Source organism: Procambarus clarkii, chromosome 49 (assembly GCF_040958095.1).
Source record: "Procambarus clarkii isolate CNS0578487 chromosome 49, FALCON_Pclarkii_2.0, whole genome shotgun sequence".
In the NCBI taxonomy this organism is placed as follows: Eukaryota; Metazoa; Arthropoda; class Malacostraca; order Decapoda; family Cambaridae; genus Procambarus; species Procambarus clarkii.
The window spans coordinates 33,752,550-33,773,668 of NC_091198.1; the positions used below are offsets into that span (position 1 = coordinate 33,752,550).

A 21,119-nucleotide genomic window follows, 5' to 3' on the forward strand; every position below is an offset into this window, starting at 1 on the left:
CACCTTCACTCTCATTGGTTGAAATGTATTTCAGATATTTTTCTTTTTACTTCCTGATATCAGAAACAGTACTAGTACCTATATTAAATTCTTTGGCAACACTTGAGGTCGACCGGCCATTTTCACAAAGTTGTATAACATGTAACTTGTCCTTAATTGTTAGGACAACCTTCTTCCTCTTAACACCTCCAGAACAATTGATACTGCTACCAGACATAGTCTTGGCCAAAAATGTTCAAAGTTACTATGAAAATAAAAAAGTTATTTAAAAAATATTTCACTAATGGCGAGGAACTCTGGTATAACACGAGGGATGAGAGCACATGGCTTCACCAGGCCTGGACTGGTCCACTTGGGGCAGGGAGGAGGCACGTTACGTAGACCGCCAGGAGGAAAAAAAATCAATATTTTTTAAGGCAACTTCAGCCTGTGCAAAATGGTTTTAGGAAACTTGTACAGTATTTTTTATTACATAATTACTAGTATTTCTTTTGTTTTTGGCTATTATGAATTTTTCTAAAATTAATGGTAATTCCTGTACTGTATTGTATAGGTCGCTCTACATCCCCCTTATCACCCAGGAGGTCCCTCCCAACGCTCCCCTCTCTCCCCCGACACCACCCACCCACCTCACCCTCTCCTACACCATGCGCCTCGAGCCACAACCGTACGGGATTAATACGGTATGGCCCGCGGCCTGGCTTTCATATCCGGACAATTCACTCCTTGTCCGGTTGACTGTCCGGATATTGCAACATCGGCAGCAAGTTAACTGGCCCAGATTTTTTATCTGGATAGATTTTTTATCTGGACAAACACCTGATTTCTGGTTCCTATGGACATTTTGGCCGGATGTTGAGATAACTTTATCCGGTCATGATTTTGGCCGTATAAGGGTGTTTTCCGGATATTCGAATCCCGGATAATCAAGTGTCTGCAGTAGTTCTACATTCAACCCGTTCTCGCAAATTCGTAAAGTCAATATTGACTTATTAAATAAGTGCATAGGTGACATACTAAACATAATAGATACCCTTAAAAAGCTTCATAGAAAACACCGACCTTACCTAACCTTGTTAGTATCTTAAGATAAGCATCTTATAGCTTCGTAATTACAATTGTTACTTAACCTATTATAGGTATAGGTTAAGTAATAGTTGTAATTACGAAGCAATAAGATGCTTATCTTAAGATACTAACAAGGTTAGGTAAGGTCGGTGTTTTCTATGAAGCTTTTTAAGGGTATCTATTATGTTTAGTATATCACCTATGCACGTAGTTAATTAGTCAATATTGACTATACGAATTTGCGAGAACGGGTTGCTACATTCTTACACGTCCAGCTTTCCCTTGACTCTTTATTCATCCTTTTACCAACTTGAGAAATTTTTATATTTTATCTTTCCCCTTTTAGTAATTTGGGCACACAGTATTTAAACCATTCATTTTCTCAGTTTTTTCTTTACTTATAATGTAATAAGTATTTTATGTAACATTTATTTATTGTACAGTACTTAAACACAATCCTAAAATTTGCTAAAACGGAGGAGATTCGCACTTTAGTATTTACATAACATTCTGGTGATAAAGTATCACATACCATTACCACAAGCTTTGTTTCTTTTTAAATGTTCCTTAGACTTTTCTGTATGAGTATATGCACACATACCAAACTGATAGCACTTCTCAAATTACTATCAACCTATGATAGTTTTCATACTATAAACTTACATATCTCACATGAAATCACAGGTAACTGTGGTCAATATGAAACAATCTGGAATGTTTATTCAACCTTTTATTGAGTTCATCAAAATTCTCATGAGTAAGACAAAAAAGAGCTGGCCAACATTATGGGTTGGTCATAATGTTTGCATAAGTACAAAGAGAGACCTGGTCTGGAGCTCTGGAGAGACCTAGTCTCTCCAGAGCAACTGTTACCCATCATACATTTGCATGTCTTTGATAAAAATGGTACAGAATCAGTTATTAAGAAAACATACAATTTAGTCAACTGTGTTGCTACTCTTGAAAATATACAAACTGATTCCAATCACATATATTTCAATAATTTTTTATTTTACCAAAATCTTTGCTTCTGCTTACTTTGCTGTATACCATATAGTAATTTCATGATTAACAAAGGCATTGTTTCTGCCAGAACTAGAATGCGTCTTTACCACTGTGCTGCGCTGGCCGAGAAAACTCGTTCCCCTAAAACTGTGCCAGCCGAGAAAACACCAATTTAAGATTTTGTACTATTCAAAATGCAAGCCCAGTTGGTTGGGTAGGAAATGGGCTCTAGTGGACCTCCAGTAAGAGGCAGCCATGTTGGAAAAAATTTCCAGAATGCCTTAGGGCTGCTGGCTGAATCAGTTCCCCGGTGAGCAACCATGAGTGGCGCACATGCCTCTGGCCCCTAACCCCTGTCCAATGCGGTATTGAAATTTCAATACCGCATCGGATGCGGCATTGAATTTCAATACCCTGTTCGATGCAGTATTGAATTTCACCAACAGATCGCTCTGTCGGTGAAATTCAGACCTTATTGTTTGAAGAACATAAGGGTCATGATATCGATGAAGCTAGACACAGTAAGGACCTAACACAAGGGTCGGATACAAGTGATACAACACCAATGAGGACGATACAGCGAGCGTATCCAGTAGTAGCCGAGAGCAACTCATGCCCAACCTTGGCATTTCCGATTTTTATACATGCACTCACTTTCCCATATACAAGTGAAGATATGAGTGATACCAGGACAGACTTTTGTTATTGAGCTTTTCCTAGATCTTTCCCTAATAATATCTGAAGTTTTTCAATCCTACCTTACAAAGCGATCTTTTCAAGAATAGCTGAATCTCTTCCAGAATACCTTACAAAGTGATCTTTTCAAGACTACCTTACACTTCACAAGCTTGGCTACTTACCACCTACAGGTACTAAAGTCAAGGGTGTACATGAGTGCATTATTTGCAAGCACACAGAATGAAGAAACAAGAAGCGAAAATCTGTTTGTACCTCGTGCATGGAGAGTGAATTCGCACTGTGTACCATGAACTGCTTCTTTGCTTCTTTGATTGCCACTCACTTCCAAAGTACTGAGTGTGTAATACAGTGTGACTGTATAAATAGTTAATGAATGTGTACATATTGTAAATATATTGAATACTGAACAGGTAACACTGCACCAATGAACATTTGTTGTGGAGATATTACTGACACATGTATCACAGTTCCATGGAACATATGAACATTCTACTGTATACATACTGTAAAGGACACAAATGTCCATCATATACAATAAATAACTAATTATAAAACATTGAAAATACACAGAACAAATAAATGCTAATATATTCGTGGTAACTTATGAGGCTTGAATGGCCCGCGCGACCGCCTCTGGGAACTCCACGCACAGGCAAACAGCCCGTGATGACGTTACGCACCACTTTGTCTACGTCCCCACAGTCAAAGTAAGTGGAATTTGTTATGTTTTTTTACATGTCCATGTTCAGGGAAGGGAATTTAACATTTTACAAAGAAAAAAGTTTGCAAACACTTTGTAACAAACTAGTTGTTGTAGGAAGGATCCAGAATGTTCTAGAAACCATGGGTAGGGACCTGACCCCAAGCACATGGTCGAATCCCCAGGAAGGGGACTGGTGGTGAAAATAACTGCCGCCTTTGTTCACAATTTCGTATAATGAATTATTCCACATTATTCAGTAATTTAGAGAAATTAATCTTCATTCAAATTGTATAATATTCCTGTTTATAGTATCAAGAGTATCCTGATTGTCAGGATAATGAGTTAAGTTACCATCAGTGACGTCACTAGCGGGGATAGACTTGGGCGCAGAACAATTTGGCCGACCTGAGGTCACAAGGGTCACCAAAGCTCCATATTTTTGGTATTTTCTCAAAGGTCAAATAGCCATTTTGTAAACGGAAATAGCTCTTCCCTAGATGCTTGTGTAATTAACTTCAGTTAAAAGAATTCAACCAATCTGGGTCGTTCAGTACAACAGAGGTTAGTTGTTAAACTTAAGCCTTGCTAGTAACTTAGTAAACTAGGCGGAAGAATACTCTGCTCTGGCTTCTGGGTAGAGGAGCATGTGGGAAGGACAGTGTGGTTCCAGGAGCGGCCCGGGCAGGTGGCCTCAGTCATTGGCCCCAAGACCTAGCACTAACATCTAGCTGGTCGCCTCAAGATAGAGTTGCTATGAGAGTTTGGTATAGGGAATTAGTTCAACTCATTGCCAGTTCATGTAGGAAGTGTTAAGCCAGGGAGTGCTTTGATTTTTTAGATTTTGTTTAGTTTTGAATAAACCATTTAGCTAGTAAATTGTCTTTTTTATTAATTTCCATTTTATGAAATTTATTTACATTGTCCCGTACCACGTGGTACGGGACGTAAGATTCAATATATATATTACTAGTGGGGATCAAGCCCCGAGGTTTATTGATCAGCATGATCGATCCAGACCACGGTCATTGCTCAGTGGTAATGGTCTGGTGGTGGCAGTGCAAGACGATTCTAGAGTTTTGCTAGAAGTCGGTCAACGGCTTAAGACCACATGGCGTGGGGTCGGCTCAAGTATAGCTCTGGGGGTCCCTTGGTATTGAGAAGCGAATAAAGATTAAGGACCGGGTGCAGGTAACAGAAGATTAAAAAAGTAAAGAACGAGAACCGGGTTACAAGGGTACACACCCATGTTACAAGGTGGTAGCCCGTGTTACAATTCGATTTTTGGCGTACAGCCAGAATTTCACGATAAATGCGACATCACAGTGGTTAAAAGAATCTGATAATTTTATGTTTGTATTAGTCTTGAGAAAGTAAGTGAAATGAAGAAAGCAAAGCATTCTGGTTCTGCACCTACACCAATTCTTAGGCTGATAAACATCCTTTAATGAAGTTAAACATTATTATAAAATTAACATTTATCAGCATTCTCTCTCTCTTGCATGACCTACTGTACATTATTGTGCTAAATAACTTAGCTAAACAGAACAGTACTTTGATGTCAATAGAATTATGAGCAACATGTAAAATACAATGAATTTTTAAAATAAACTCAATTATGTCAAACTAAATATAATTAGACAAACCTTTGAAAATATAAGAGGAGGTATTGATTCATATGTATAGAGCTCTGCTGATTCACGCTTCAATGTTGGATTGGGTGGGTCTCGTTGTTCATATACTTCCCGTCGTGACTCGTCCACATTAATTGTATAAAACATTAGTCGGTTTTTGTTAGTCTGAAAAATCATTGCATTATATTTTAGAATAATTTTTGAACATTTAATGGTAATAAATTAAAAATCACTTTGTGTTAATGACTAATAACAAATACCCACAGAAAACCCATTATCTCTTTCTAAACACTGGTTGATTGACAACTTGTGCCATACATACGAGCCTGACCTCAGGCCGGGCTCTGGGAGTTCTATTCCCGGACCCTCTCCAGGTATGCTCCAGGTATACATATTATGGGCAGGAAGCTTCAGGGTGGAATTTTCTAGACATGAAAATTATACATTTTAATTTGTAATCTGTATGAGTTGGTCGCCTGTCAATCTTAGTATTGAAAACCAGCGTTGAATGTAATGAAACGCCATTTTCAGGGTGAGTCCCGGAGGCTCCTTGAGCTATCCAGGCTGAATGGATATGTATAACTTTTTGGCATCAGAGTGCTAATTCTTGCCTACCGGGGACCACGAGCCAGAAGCTGGCCCCCTCAGAGAGGCACGAGGAGAAATGGCCTATAGAAACCCCCTTGTGGTTGGGAGCATTCTATGTCTGCCATCGACTGGGATAGGCACCCAGAAAGGTAGGCGCCCCAAAACAAACTCCTATTCTGGTGAAAATATTGCTACCGAAAGCCGAAAGAGTGGACAAAACTCCCCAAACAAAATTATCAAACTAGCATGACGTCATCACATCATCGCACCACCGTCTGCGCAAACCCCTCCCCTCCCCTGGAGGGGGAAGGCGGAACCCCAGACCCTTTATGCCGGCTCCCCCCTCCCCGGGAGGAGGAAGGGGGAGCTGCGCAGACAGCGGCGTGGCGATGCATGACGTCATACTAGTTTGCTCATTTTCTGTTGGGGAGTTTTATCCACTAGTTCGGCTTTTGTTAGTAATTTTAACCAGACTAGGGATTTGCTTTGGGGCGCTTACGATTCTGGGTGCCTGATCCGGACGATGGCAGACATGGAATGCTTCCAACCACATGGGGGTTTCTACAGGCCATTGCACCCCTTGCCTCTCTGAAGGGGCCCGGTTCTGGCCGTGGTCCCCGGTAGGCCTAAGAACTCCATACACATGACTGATGCCAAAGTCTGACATTAGCATATCAGCCTGGGATAGCTCCGGGGAGCCTCTGGGACTCACCCAGAAAATGGCGTTTCATTACATTCAACGCTGGTTTTTTATCACAGGGGTCTTCTGTAATACTGTCATCCCTAAATAATAGCAGTTCCATATTTATTTTGACATTTTTAGGCCAAGCTGTGGTCACAAGCTGAACAGCAGTGCTGTTAGCTCATGTTGCGTGCACCAGCCTTGGCTCATACTGCATGCTCACACAGTAATATGGCTCTCACACCGGAGAATGTTGCCCACAATTCTTTTGAACATGGCGTCTGTTTACAAAAGCCAAAAGCTGATGTGAACCCACGTGTAGCTGTGAGCCATTTGAATCGTGGCCGGCACCCTACGTCGTATATGTATGCCATGTGCATGGTGGGACATGTTACTCCGGTCGTATATTTATGCCATGAGCACATTAAGGGTTATGGGTTAATGATTCTCCGGCAATTTTTCTGTTCTTAAATCTTTGCAGCCATTCTTCACAAGGCGATGAGTCACAATAACGTGGCTGAAGTATATTGACCAGACCACACACTAGAATGTGAAGGAACGACGACGTTTCGGTCCGTCCTGGACCTTTCTCAAGTCGATATTGATGATTGAAGGAGAAGGCAATAAATTGGCAGAAGAGAGGCGAGGAGAAGAAAATCTTAGAGGAAGAGAAGGCAAGGTGAAGGTAGGGAAGGTAAGGTGTAATAAAGGGGATAGTAAGAATGAGAAAACAAAAACACAAGAACAAAGATAACTGCAGAAGGCAGTTATCTTTGTTCTTGTTTTCTCATACTTACTATCCCCTATCCCCAAAAGAAGCCAGAACCTGGGACAGAGTAGTCATCTGCAGGACAAGTCATCTGCAGGACAAGTCATCTGCAGGACAAGTCCAGAATGAACTGCAGGTCTGCACAGTCCCGTTTCGGGACCGGGAACAGACGGGAAACCCACTTGAGGGACTTCATCTTTTCGACCACACCCAAGTGCACCCACCCCGAGATGACTCGGCAGAGAGCAAGAGAAGAGACCTGCCCCGCCAGCCCTGAACCCCCTTGAAGGGGGAGGAGCCACCCAACATCAATGCAGGCCATTGGAAATGATCAGAAAATCCCACAAATCGTGAGACCAGGCGTGAGCAAACAGCGCAAACCCCCCCCCCCCCCCCCATCGCCTCATCAATGCCCTTTTGCCTTGCAAAAGGGCTGACGCCCTTGACGAGATCCTGAAAGACGAGCAGAGCGAGCACAGCGCCAACCAAACGAAGGCGAACATGCACGCATTGAGGTGCTCAAATTCGCTCCCCAGGCAAACATGGACCACTATCCCAGCCTCATGCCACTCCAGCATGTAAGACCGACAGAACGTATGCCAAGCCTCAAACAACAAAACAGGGCAGTCTGCTAGCCAGGACGACTCCGGAACCTCATAACGAACCCAGTGAGGAAACGAAGATCCAAACCTGAATGAAGGAGGATCCATTATGGAGGCATAATCCGAGTTGCTCAGGAGGTAAGCCGCAATTGCTTCCCGCACCTCATGAGGAGGGAAATGAGAAGCTGGAAACCTTTGGAAGCACGGGACAGATGGATCCGAAGGGACACTGAATTGAACCCGAGGAGGGGCTGACACCAAATCCAACTCCTACGAGGCAGCGAGAAAAAGAAAACCCCCCACCTTCTGCAACAGTAAACCCCGCTCAGAGGGCACAAGAACCAAAGAATGGTGGTAACAGGGGCCCAAGAACCCCCAAGTCAGCCCCTCCCCCGTCCCAGGAACCTCTACAGCAGGACCCAGCACTCCTTAAGTGCTGCCCTTGCGCTGTGAGGGCTATCTTCCCTAGAGGGTTCGGGGTTCACTCCCTTAAGAGGACTCCTCACTTGTGGTGACCCTCGCCCATCAGGTTGGCCAGTTGTCTTGAACTGTATCTTTCCTTGGCTCGGGACTGATTTTTGGCTGGTGTGGTGCTCTGTGGTTCATGTGACCTAGCCGGCATACTGAGGTAGTCCATCCAGTTGATGTACGCGGTTGGGTCTATGTCTCTTCCTGGTTTATTCGTGCTCCACGGTCTGGTGCTTGATATTTGTGAACTTTGTCTTTTGCTCTTCAGTCCTTTTGGGCTGTTCCATTTCATTGGTGCTGCTCTTGACTTATTAGGTTTTACCTAATGTCTGGGTGTGAGTGATTCCCTTTTTGTTTCTATAAGGAACTATATTTTGTAAATGACTTGGTTATTGCTACGAGGGCTGTTTCTAATAACTTTCTAACTGTATTTTTATAATTTTGATTATGAAAATACAGTTGGAAAATCACACTGGGGTAGATAGATCATACAGAAAATGATTATGGGAGCAACTGAAGGGCCTTTGCTCAGAAATATACAAATTAAATGTGCACAAAACAAAAAATTGTCATGATATGAGGCTCTTAATATTATTTCTTAATGTTGGTACCACAAGTGTGTTGGATGACTCCAGATGAATGTTGGAGTTCAATCTCCTATAACACAAGATAAATTCAGACCACTTACAGCCACAACAATCATTGATGAGTCAGGCCTCCATTCCACAAGTTGGTTGGTCCCAATGGTGTTGACTGACTCATCTGATCGACGATGGACAACGATAGGTACACATGGCTGAAATAAACACGTGGAATTAACTTTCTCGGATGATTGTGGATTCTGAAAATTTTATTTGAGAGAATAAAGTATTTCCTAACAGACAATTCAGGATGCAACATAAAGTATAACATTAACCACCGTGCTGCACCGAGTTTATTGTGAAATTCCCCCGGTGCGCATGAAAGTGTTCCCAAAAATTCTTTTTTCTTCTTAAAATGATAAATTCCCTTCCCTGAACATGTCTATGTAAAAATAAATACCAAATTCCACTTACTTTGGCTGTGGGGACGTGGACAAGGTGCGCTGTGACGTCATCAGGGCCTGGTCGCCCGTGTGTGAATCGCCCAGACACAGTCGCGCGGGCCATTCAAGCACCGGGTGTTGCCACAAATATATTTTCAATTTGTTTTATGTACGTATTTCCAATGCGGCTTTATTTGTTTTTTTATCGTTTATAATGCATATTTGTGTCCTTTACAATATGTATACAGTAGAACGTTCATAATGTTCCATGGAACTGTGATACATGGGTCAGTAATGTGTCCACAATAAATGTTTATTGTCGCAATATTACCTGTTAAAAATTCACTAAAATTACAATATGTACAGTTTCACACACTATTTACACAGTAACACACTGTATTACACACTCAGTACTTCAGAAGTGAGTAATAATCAACGAAGTAGCCCATGGTACACAGCGCGACTTCGCTCTCAGTGCACCAAGTACAAATAAATTTTCGTTTCCTGTTTCTTCATTCTGTGTGCTTGCAAATAACGCACTCACGTACACCCTTGGCTTTAGTACTTGTAGGTTGTATGTAGCCAAGCTTGTAAAGCATAAGGTAGTATTGAAAAGATTATAGGAAAAGATCAATTTGTAAGGTAGTCTTGAAAAGATCGCTTTGTATGGTCCCACACAGGAAGAGATTCAGCTAACCTCAAAGAGTGTCCGTCAGTTAGGAAGAGATTCAGGTATTCTTGAAAATATCTATGGAAAACACCACCATGGAAGCTGCTAACACTGTTCATCTATGCTATTTTTATCAGATGCATCATCACTGAACGCAGAAAACGATTCGTCTATGTATCATCTAAATAAATTGTAGATAGCATAGGATTGCAAGGGTGATGCTCAGAGCTACAACTGGATACGCTCGCTGTATCGTCCTCATAGGTGCTGTATCACTTGCATCCGATCTTTGTGTTAGGTCCTTATTGCACCTAGCTTCACTAATATTATGACCCTTATGTTCTTCAAACAATAAGGTTTAAATTTCACCGACAGAGCGTTATCTTTCAACACCGCGTGCATCGGACAGGTGTTTGGGAGCCAGAGGCGCATGCACCACCCATGGTTGCTCATTCAGTACTAACTCAGCCAGCAGCCCAAGGGCATTCTGGGATTTTTTTCCAAGATGGCTGCCTCTCACTGGAGGTCCTAAGAGTCCATTTCGTACACAACCAACCTCGTACACATTTAGAATTGGTTATGAAAAATCAAAGAAGTTTTCTCGGTTGGCGCAGTTTCCCGCCGACCGAGAATACTCAGTTGGTGCAGTTAAGTGGTTAAGAGAGTATACACTGACAGTTTTTGAGACTTTTCTGGGGGAAGCCCTGTCGGCTCCCTGAAGCTAACCAAACTGGTATATGCTCAAATAAATTGGGGTCATCAGTCACATGGAGTTCTGAGCCTGCTGGGACCACGAACCTCTCCCTGGTCCCCCTCAGAGAGGCACAGGGAGCAATGGCGTATGAGCACTTTACATTTAAATTGTCATATTCTGCCATCGTCTGGGGCAGTAAGTGGTCCAGAAAGCTAGGCGAACCAAACAACTAGCTGGTAAAATGTGACCTACAGCCTTAACCCTTAGACCGCGCATATTACCGCAAATATAGAGGGCAGAGTAGCGAAAAATATTAAAATTATGTAAAAATAACTTAAAAATGTTAAATAAATCTCCAACTTATTGGCTTCAGTGTTGTGAAACTTTCATCAAAATATTTTCAGAAATTGATTTTAGACAGGTTTTTTAAAAATAAAAACGTTTGATTGATAAGGAGAACAACTCCTAATAACTGGAACTGAGGGATTATGCACTATATTACTGCTCCACAACTATATATATATATATATCTATATAAATAAAAATGGAAATGTTCGTTTGCTCAAAATCGCTAATCTCCGAAAGTTCTTTCACCGAAATTCTTTGAAATTTTCACACAATGTTCCATTCGCATCCGAGCACGTTTTTATATACATGCTATATAGATGTCACGTCTGTGACGAGAAAAAACATGCTTTTTTGGAGAGGGGAAATCATGTGAGGGGAAATCTTCGAAACCTCTTCGACTGCTTTGAAATTTTGACACAACATTGCATTCGAATAGGCGAATGTTTTTATATACTTACTATGTACATGCCTCACATTTGACAGGAAAAACATGTTTTTTTTTTTTAAAACTGCGTCATCTGTTGAATGTAAGAGCAACACACGCTGTAATCTCCGAAAGTTCTTCACCGATTGCTTTGAAATTTTTACACAACGATCCATTCGAATACACGTGTGTTTTTATACACCTACTATATAGATGCCACACCTGTGACAGGTAAAAAAAAAAAAAAAAAACTTTTTTTTTTAAACAGCGCCATCTGTTGCACGTAGGAGCAACATTCACAATATTAAATATGTTACAATTCCATTTCAATGTTTCCGATTGCATTGATAAATTTTATTTTTATAGATTTTGATTTATTTTATTTTTTATTGAATTATTTTGTGTGACATTGTGTTGGAATTCAGCTGTGTTGTTTACCATACTGTTCATTTTGTAAGAATATGTATAGATGCCACACCTGCAACAGATAAAACTATGCTTTTCTCGAAAAGCAGCACCATCTGTTGCATGTAAGAGCAACACACATGCTATACTAAATATGTTTCAATTCCATTTCAATGTTTCTGATTGCACTGATAAATTGAATTTTCGTAGGTTTTGATTTATTTTCATTTTGATTTAATTATTTTGTTTGAATTGTGTTGGAATTGAGCTGTGTTGTTTACCATACCGTTCATTTCGTGAGTAATGCGAACTTACATGTTAACCAACGGGTCTTGTCCCCAAGGGGTTTGGAAACCAAGTGGTACTCTGTATATATATTTATATATATCTATATAAATAAAAATGGAAATGTTAGTTTGTTCAATATCGCTAATCTCCGAAAGTTCTACACCGATTGCCTTGAAATTTTCACACAACGTTCCATTCGCATCTGAGCAGGTTTTTATATACATACTACATAGATGTCACGTCTGTGATGGGACAAAAACATGTTAAAAAAAAAAACTGTGTTTTTCAAGTGTTTTTCATGTGAGGGGAATTCTTCAAAACCTCTTTACCGATTGCTTTGAAATTTCCACACAACTTTCAACTGTGAAAGGAAAAAATATGCTTGTTTTGAAAAACAGCACCATCTGTAGGACATAAGAGCAACTCACACTGTAATCTAGGAAAGTTCTTCACAGATTTTTTAAATTTTGACAACGGTTCAATCATATACGTGCATGATTTTATATACCTACTATTTAGATACCACACCTGTGAACGATTAAATTTTATTTTTTTGAAAAACAGCGCCATCTGTTGCACGTACGAACAACACACACTATACAAAATATGTTACGATTCCATTTCAATGTTCCCGATTGCATTGACAAATTGAATTTTCATAGATTTTTATTTATTTTCATTTTGATTCAATTATTTTGTGTGACATTGCATTGGAATTGAGCTGTGTCGTTTACCATACCATTCATTTCATGGGTATACTTTATTTGTTTCTTTTTTCATTATTTTTCATTTCGTTTTTGAACTGTTTTGCTTATTTTCAGTGCAATTGGTGGTGAAATTGAGGTGTGTCGATTGATCTGTGTTTGAATATAAATATTTTGTTAGTATTTTTTGTTTTTATTTTGAAAACAAGAAAAGGGACAACACGTTTATTTCACAGCTGCAAATGTGCAACAAACTGCTATGAATCCACCGGTTACAACGTTACCTGCTTTCTTCACGTTATGTCAAAATGACGTGTGCGCGAAAATACTGCTGAATTCAGAAGTGCCCACGTATTACACATGGAATGCCAGTAGAAAATCATTTGAACGACGCAAACGAGGAGAGCGAGTCGACGAACAACCTGGCATATCAAATAAACTATGATAGGAAGACTGTACACCGTGCATCCCAATCAAGATGAATGCTTCTTTCTTCGCATGCTGTTGGTAAATGTGCCCGGTCCAACGTCTTTCCAGCAACTGAGATTTGTCAACGGCGTTACACACGCCACTTTCTGTAGTGCATGTCAAGCTCTGAATTTATCAGAGAACGACCGACACTGGGATGTATGCATTAATATGCGTCCAACACGTCACATCCAAATCAAATTTGTGCATTATATGCAATGATACTGACCGCCTGCTCTCCTTCATCTCCAACAGAGCTATGGGAGAAATATAAATTGCACATGGCTGTAGATATTATCTGTCGAATACGCAAAGAAAATTCAAATATGAACATGGATTTCACAGCAAAATCTACAATGAAGCGTTAATAATGATTGAAGATTTGTGCTTAGAAATCGCGAACAAAGTTCTCAAACAATTGGAAATGCCATCACCGAATCGATCTGCTGCTGCTTCGTTCAATGTAGAATGGCGTCGTGAACAAAATTCCAACATGGGTGATCTGTTGTCGTATGTGCAATCAAATATTCCTAAGCTAACACTTGAGCGAAAAGACATTTACAATCAAATAACTCAAACTGTCAATAACAGGCTTGGAGAAATCTTCTTAGATGCGCCAGGAGGAACTGGTAAAACCTTCCTAATTAGATTGATTCTGGCAGCATTTCGTTCACAAAATGGCATAACCTTAGCTCTTGCATAGTCCTGAATAGCTGTGACATTGCTACCAGATGGAAGAACTGCTACTTGTGCTTTGAAATTGCCATTGAAAATGCAATTTATTGAAACTCCCACGTTCAACATTTCCAAAGGATCTGGCATGGAAAAAGTATTGCAGAAATGCAAACTTATTGTTTGGGATGAATGTAAAATGGCCCACAAAAAATCGCTCGAGGCTCTTGATCGATCATTGCAAGATTTGCGTGGAAACATCAGACCATTTGGGAACACATTAATATTGCTTGCAGGAGATTTCAGGCAAACATTACCTGTAATTCCTCGATTGACACCAGCAGACAAAATAAATGCTACACTGAAATATTCTACTTTATGGTGCCAAGTAAAGATGTTCAAATTAAATACAAATATGCGTGTCCAGCTTCAAAATGATCCATCAGCTGAGATAGTCTCACATCAATTTCTGGAAATTGGGAACGGAAACGTGCCGGTTGATCTGACCTCAGGACAAATTTCATTGCCTCATAACTTCTAGAATTTAGTAACGTCAAAAGAAAAATTGGTTGAAAAAGTATTTCCCAATATTCAAACCAATTATAAGAATCACGATTGGCTGAATGATCGAGCTGTTCTTGTGGCCAAGAACAAAGACGTCTACGAACTAAACAATATTATTCAGTCTAACATCCAGCTAGATTAACTCTCTATTATCCTAATTAAACTAAACTAAATAAAACCAAAAATATACTGTAATATGATAGATATCTGCTATTTGAGAAATTATTCACATTATTGGCGGCACAACTCCAGCACGAGTGGACGGGTCTAATCCCTGTCCACACAACGCCTTGTTTTATTCGATTTTGTTGCAACAGATCAGTGATCTACGGCTTTGAAATAATAAAATTAATAAATCAGCTCCAAAGTATTTTTTATAGCTCTTATTACCGTAATAATTTTGCTAAACTAAACATGTAACCCAAAAATATATAATTTGATGTAAATCGAATATTTGAGAGAACTTCATGTTACTGGAAATCGAACACAACTCCAGGCGTGTTTTGTTCGATTTCGTCGCCACAGTTCAGTGACCAACGGCTTCGAAATAATAAAATTAATAAATCAGTTCGAAAATAAGTATTTTTTATAGCTCTTATTACCATAATAATGTTGCTAAACTAAATATATAACCCAAAAATATATAATTTGATGTAAATCAAATATTTAAGAGATTTATGTTACTGGATCTGGCTTAAACACCAGCCTACTGAAGGGTGTACGTACACAGGTAGACTTAGTCTGCGTTCGTACAGTATGCACCCAGTGCCCTTAGCTTTGTCTGCGATTGACGTACAGTATTTATCCACCAGTGGAAGAATAATTGTGGAATTGACCATTTTTTTACTACAGCTCTTTGGTTATAAAACAAAATGTCTCAAGGGCTTACTAATAGTGCCTTATTAATGCCAAAAATGAAGCAATATTTTGCAAGAACTAGAAGCAGAAAATCAACCAGCACGAGCACAGCCGTACCCAGCACGAGAACAGCCGTACCCAACACAAGAACAGCCGTACCAAGCACGAGAACAGCCGTACCCAGCAAGAGAACAGCCGTACCAGGTATGAGAACAGTCGTACCAAGCACGAGAACAGCCGAACCCAGGACGAGAACAGCCGTACCCAGCACGAGAACAGCCGTACCCAGCACGAGAACAGCCGTACCCAGCACGAGAACAGCAGTACCCAGCACGAGAACAGCAGTACCCAGCAAGAGAACAGCCGTACCCAGCAAGAGAACACCCGTACCAAGTACGAGAACAGCCGTACCCAGCACGAGCACAGTTGTACCCAGCACCGGTACAACAGCAGCCAGCACCAGCTCAGAAGCAGCTGAACCCACAGCAGCAGCGAGCACCAGCAAAGCTGATGCAAACATCTAAAAACATCATGTACAGCGTGAACAGTTAGAACAAGTGTTAAATTTAAGTGTGTACACAGTGTTAAAATTAATGTTGCAGTAATTTTAGTGTACTATAGTTTTCATAAACTGTATTGTAGTACTCAATATACAGCAGAACTGCTTTTAATCAACACAGTGCTAACGGTATAATGCACTACAGCACGTATTTACTGTAGAGCATTCACAACTTCACGAAACTTCAAGATGTACATAACTCCAACAATAAGGTAAATTTATGAATTACAGTATTTTTTAGTAGAGAAGTAATATATAGGTACAGTATGTAATATGATGATGCATTTTTATTGTGTACAAGAAAAAAAACTGACACAAACGCCTCCTGAAGGTCACCTCTTGCAACAAATCCAACGCTCCAACAAACTGGGGTTGGTCCCATGTAGTACGTTGAATCGATTGTACTCTCTCTCTGTGTGTGTGTGTGTGTGTAATTACCTAAGTAATTACCTAAGTGTAGTTACAGGATGAGAGCTACGCTCGTGGTGTCCCGTCTTCCCAGCACTCTTTGTCATATAACGCTGTTAAACTACTGACGGTCTTGGCCTCCACCACCTTCTCCCCTAACTTGTTCCAACCGTCTACCACTCTGTTTGCGAAAGTGAATTTTCATATATTTCTTCGGCATCTGTGTTTAGCTAGTTTATATCTATGACCTCTTGTTCTTGAAGTTCCAGGTCTCAGGAAGTCTTCCCTGTCGATTTTATCAATTCCTGTTACTATTTTGTACGGAGTGATCATATCACCTCTTTTTCTTGTCTTCTAGTTTTGGCATATTTAATGCTTCTAACCTCTCTTCATAGCTCTTGCCCTTCAGTTCTGGGAGCCACTTAGTAGCATGTCTTTCCACCTTTTCCAGTTTGTTGATGTGCTTCTTAAGATATGGGCACCATGCAACAGCTGCATATTCTAGCTTTGGCCTAACAAAAGTCATGAACAATTTCTTTAGTATATCGCCATCCATGTATTTAAAAGCAATTCTGAAGTTAAAAAGCATAGCATAGGCTACTTGCACAATATTCTTTATGTGGTCCTCAGGTAATAGTTTCCTATCTAGAACCACCCCTAGATCTCTTTCTTTATCAGAATTCTTTAAAGATTTCTCACATAATATATAGGTTGTGTGGGGTCTATGTTCTCCTATTCCACATTCCATAACATGACATTTATTAACATTAAATTCCATTTGCCAAGTGGTGCTCCATATACTTATTTTGTCCAGGTCTTCTTGAAGGGCATGACAATCTAAATTTCTTTTCCTTCCTATTATCTTAGCATCATCAGCAAACATGTTCATATAATTCTGTCAACCCATCCTCCGAATTGACAGTACGATTTAATACTAAATGTAATAAGTACACTTTCTTACTGTAATAAGCAGTGCATAATTGCACTTATGGGGCTGTTACATTGACCAACTCCCTCCCCCGCTTTAATTCTTCTCGTTTTTCGCTTTAATTCTTCTCGTTTAGTTTGGTTTCACCTCATCCACATGTAGATATAAACTCGAAAGATGTGTAAGCTCTATTCAGTCTCAGTTGTTTGTAAACTAAAGTCTTTGAAAATGTAATAAGTTTTACGAAACGCGCTCAAGTGTCGCGTCAGACTAGAAATAAAAATGAATTTTGGAGAATTGATCTTTGAATTACCATCAACAGTGAAAAGAAACGTAAGAAAGATAGAGAAAATTCGTGTTAGAATTATTAATCTTACTTTTTTGGTCATATTTAATAATATATGTCTACAGGAAAGACTGCTACCAAAATATACTAATATATATATATATATATATATATATATATATATATATATATATATATATATATATATATATATATATATATATATATTATATATATATATATATATATATATATATATATATATATATATATATATATATATATATATTGTTGTTTCAGGTTAAATAGTTCACTGTTGATGGTTTGCTTGAGTTGGATAGGGATGTCGTACTGGGTCCATTTGTTTAACAGATGCCTCAGCTTGCTCTGTAAGAGTTTGGAGGGCTTCCTTCTTTTTGTTAATTGATGCCGTATGAGCTCTTGCCTATGCCTATAGGTAAACTCTGTATTGCGGACTGCTGGGTCAAGTGGGTTTATATTGGTGTATACTGGCAGCAGGTTTTCTATATCCCAGGCAGGGATATAGAAAATTTGTGTACAAAGAACATACGAGTACATGACAAATGCAGGGACTGGGGGGGGGGGTACACATACAAATGAAGCCACTACAATGCAAAGCATTTCAGGCAAAATTTAGAATAAGTTGGATAAAAAACATTTAAAGTTGTGAAGGGATAAAACCTTAATATTAAAAGGGAAGTAAGCTAACATATATGGGAATGTTCAATATAACTACAATATAATGGTGATACTAAATGGTGATAGGCAAAGAATATTAAATTACATAAGAACATAAGAACAAAGGCAACTGCAGAAGGCCTATTGGCCCATATGAGGCAGCTTCTATTTATAACCACCCAATCCCACTCATATACATGTCCAACCTACGCTTGAAACAATCAAGGGACCCCACCTCCATCACGTTACGCGGCAATTGGTTTCACAAATCAACAACCCTGTTACTGAACCAGTATTTACCCAAGTCTTTCCTAAATCTAAATTTATCCAATTTATACCCATTGTTTCGTGTTCTGTCTTGTGTTGATACTTTTAATACCCTATTAATATCACCTTTGTTATGTCCATTCAACCACTTGTAAACCTCTATCATGTCACCCCAAACTCTTCGCCTTTCCAGTGAATGCAACTTAAGCTTTGTTAATCTTTCTTCATATGAAAGATTTCTAATTTGGGGAATTAACTTAGTCATCATATGCTGGACACGTTCAAGTGAATTTATATCCATTCGACCAAAACTGGCGACCAAAAACTGAACTGCACGTTCAAGATGTTTTACAAGATGAAGACGAATTTTATTTGCAATTATCGATTCGAGTAACTTTCCCACAATAGATGTTAGGCTAATTGGCCGATAGTTTGACGCAAGTGATCTATCTCCTTTCTTAAAAACTGGTATCACATTAGCAACTTTCCATAACTCTGGCACTCTGCCTGACTATTGATTTATTATATATGGTAGAAATTTATAAAATTATAGAATCTAATTCTAGCAAAAGTACAATAGTTTTAAACATTGATAACAAAGAAATGTTAAAGTGAAATTTAGTAAAACTATGGAGAACATAACAGAAAAAACTAGTAAAATGTAATTGTTTAATGAGGCAAACACTTGAGTAAGCACTTTAAAAAATGTTGATACAATACTGTATATGGCAAATTTACTTTATTTGTTGTCTATGTAATACAAGAAATTTCCATTCTCCTCTCACAATTTTTGTATTTTTCACACTTGAATCTATTGGCTTATGTTAAGTTACTTCCAAACATGTAACATTGTACACAGTCTCTTAGCTACACATGACCAATAAGGTCACCTTGAGCCAGCCACACCATGCTACACCTGACCAATAAGGTCACCTTGAGCCAGCCACACCATGCTACACCTGACCAATAAGGTCACCTTGAGCCAGCCACACCATGCTACACCTGACCAATAAGGTCACCTTGAGCCAGCCACTCCATGCTACACCTGACCAATAAGGTCACCTTGAGCCAGCCACACCATGCTACACCTGACCAATAAGGTCACCTTGAGCCAGCCACTCCATGCTACACCTGACCAATAAGGTCACCTTGAGCCAGCCACACCATGCTACACCTGACCAATAAGGTCACCTTGAGCCAGCCACTCCATGCTACACCTGACCAATAAGGTCACCTTGAGCCAGCCACACCATGCTACACCTGACCAATAAGGTCACCCTGAGCCAGCCACACCATGCTACACCTGACCAATAAGGTCACCTTGAGCCAGCCACTCCATGCTACACCTGACCAATAAGGTCACCTTGAGCCAGCCACACCATGCTACACCTGACCAATAAGGTCACCTTGAGCCAGCCACTCCATGCTACACCTGACCAATAAGGTCACCTTGAGCCAGCCACACCATGCTACACCTGACCAATAAGGTCACCCTGAGCCAGCCACACCATGCTACACCTGACCATTAAGGTCACCCTGAGCCAGCCACACCATGCTACACCTGACCAATAAGGTCACCTTGAGCCAGCCACACCATGCTACACATGACCAATAAGGTCACCCTGAGCCAGCCACACCATGCTACACCTGACCAATAAGGTCACCTTGAGCCAGCCACACCATGCTACACCTGACCAATAAGGTCACCTTGAGCCAGCCACACCATGCTACACATGACCAATAAGGTCACCTTGAGCCAGCCACACCATGCTACACCTGACCAATAAGGTCACCTTGAGCCAGCCACACCATGCTACACATGACCAATAAGGTCACCTTGAGCCAGCCACACCATGCTACACCTGACCAATAAGGTCACCCTGAGCCAGCCATACTATACCTACCCTGCTGAACCATATCCAAATGGATCTCTCAGTGAGGACGGCGAAGAGGATCCGATCACGGTTACACACGATGGCCTTAACCTGGCCATCGTCGGCTTCCGGAATCCTTAGTCGCTTAGGAAGCCCCACGGGATAATACATGTCGCTAAGGTCTTCCCTCACTTCATTCTCACGGTGAGATACTTCACATGACGTGTTGACGACACCGAGTGTTTGTGTCAGGTCAGCACACAGCCACACGACCGCTCCTGGCGCACACACTCCCAGCACACAGCCACACGACCGCTCCTGACGCACACACTCCCAGCACACAGCCACACAACCGCTCCTGACGCACACACTCCCAGCACACAGCCACACGACCGCTCCTGACGCACACACTCCCAGCACACAGCCACACGACCGCTCCTGGCGCACACACTCCCAGCACACAGCCACACGACCGCTCCTGGCGCACACACTCCCAGCACACAGCCACACGACCGCTCCTGACGCACACACTCCCAGCACACAGCCACACGACCGCTCCTGACGCACACACTCCCAGCACACAGCCACACGACCGCTCCTGACGCACACACTCCCAGCACACAGCCACACGACCGCTCCTGACGCACACACTCCCAGCACACAGCCACACGACCGCTCCTGGCGCACACACTCCCAGCACACAGCAACACGACCGCTCCTGACGCACACACTCCCAGCACACAGACACACGACCGCTCCTGACG

At 40.8% G+C, this 21,119-nt stretch overlaps 1 protein-coding gene across 4 annotated transcripts in view; it reads right to left on the reverse strand.

Annotated features, from left to right (window-relative positions):
• Nucleotides 1–20,691, reverse strand: part of Rich (Guanine nucleotide exchange factor subunit Rich) — a 567,547-nt gene extending 546,856 nt beyond the window's left edge. For 2 of the 4 annotated variants that reach the window (XM_069303165.1, XM_069303164.1), the window contains exons 1-3: nucleotides 20,386–20,691; nucleotides 8,904–9,011; nucleotides 5,119–5,271 (exon numbers count right to left, since the gene is read on the reverse strand). In XM_069303165.1, coding sequence (XP_069159266.1) covers nucleotides 5,119–5,271; nucleotides 8,904–9,011; nucleotides 20,386–20,526 — 402 coding nt within the window. In that variant the 5' untranslated portion in view covers nucleotides 20,527–20,691. The remainder of the gene's footprint in view (nucleotides 1–5,118; nucleotides 5,272–8,903; nucleotides 9,012–20,385) is intronic. The other 2 variants (XM_069303162.1, XM_069303163.1) reach the window with 2 other exon arrangements.
• Between the last annotated feature and the right edge of the window lie 428 nt (nucleotides 20,692–21,119).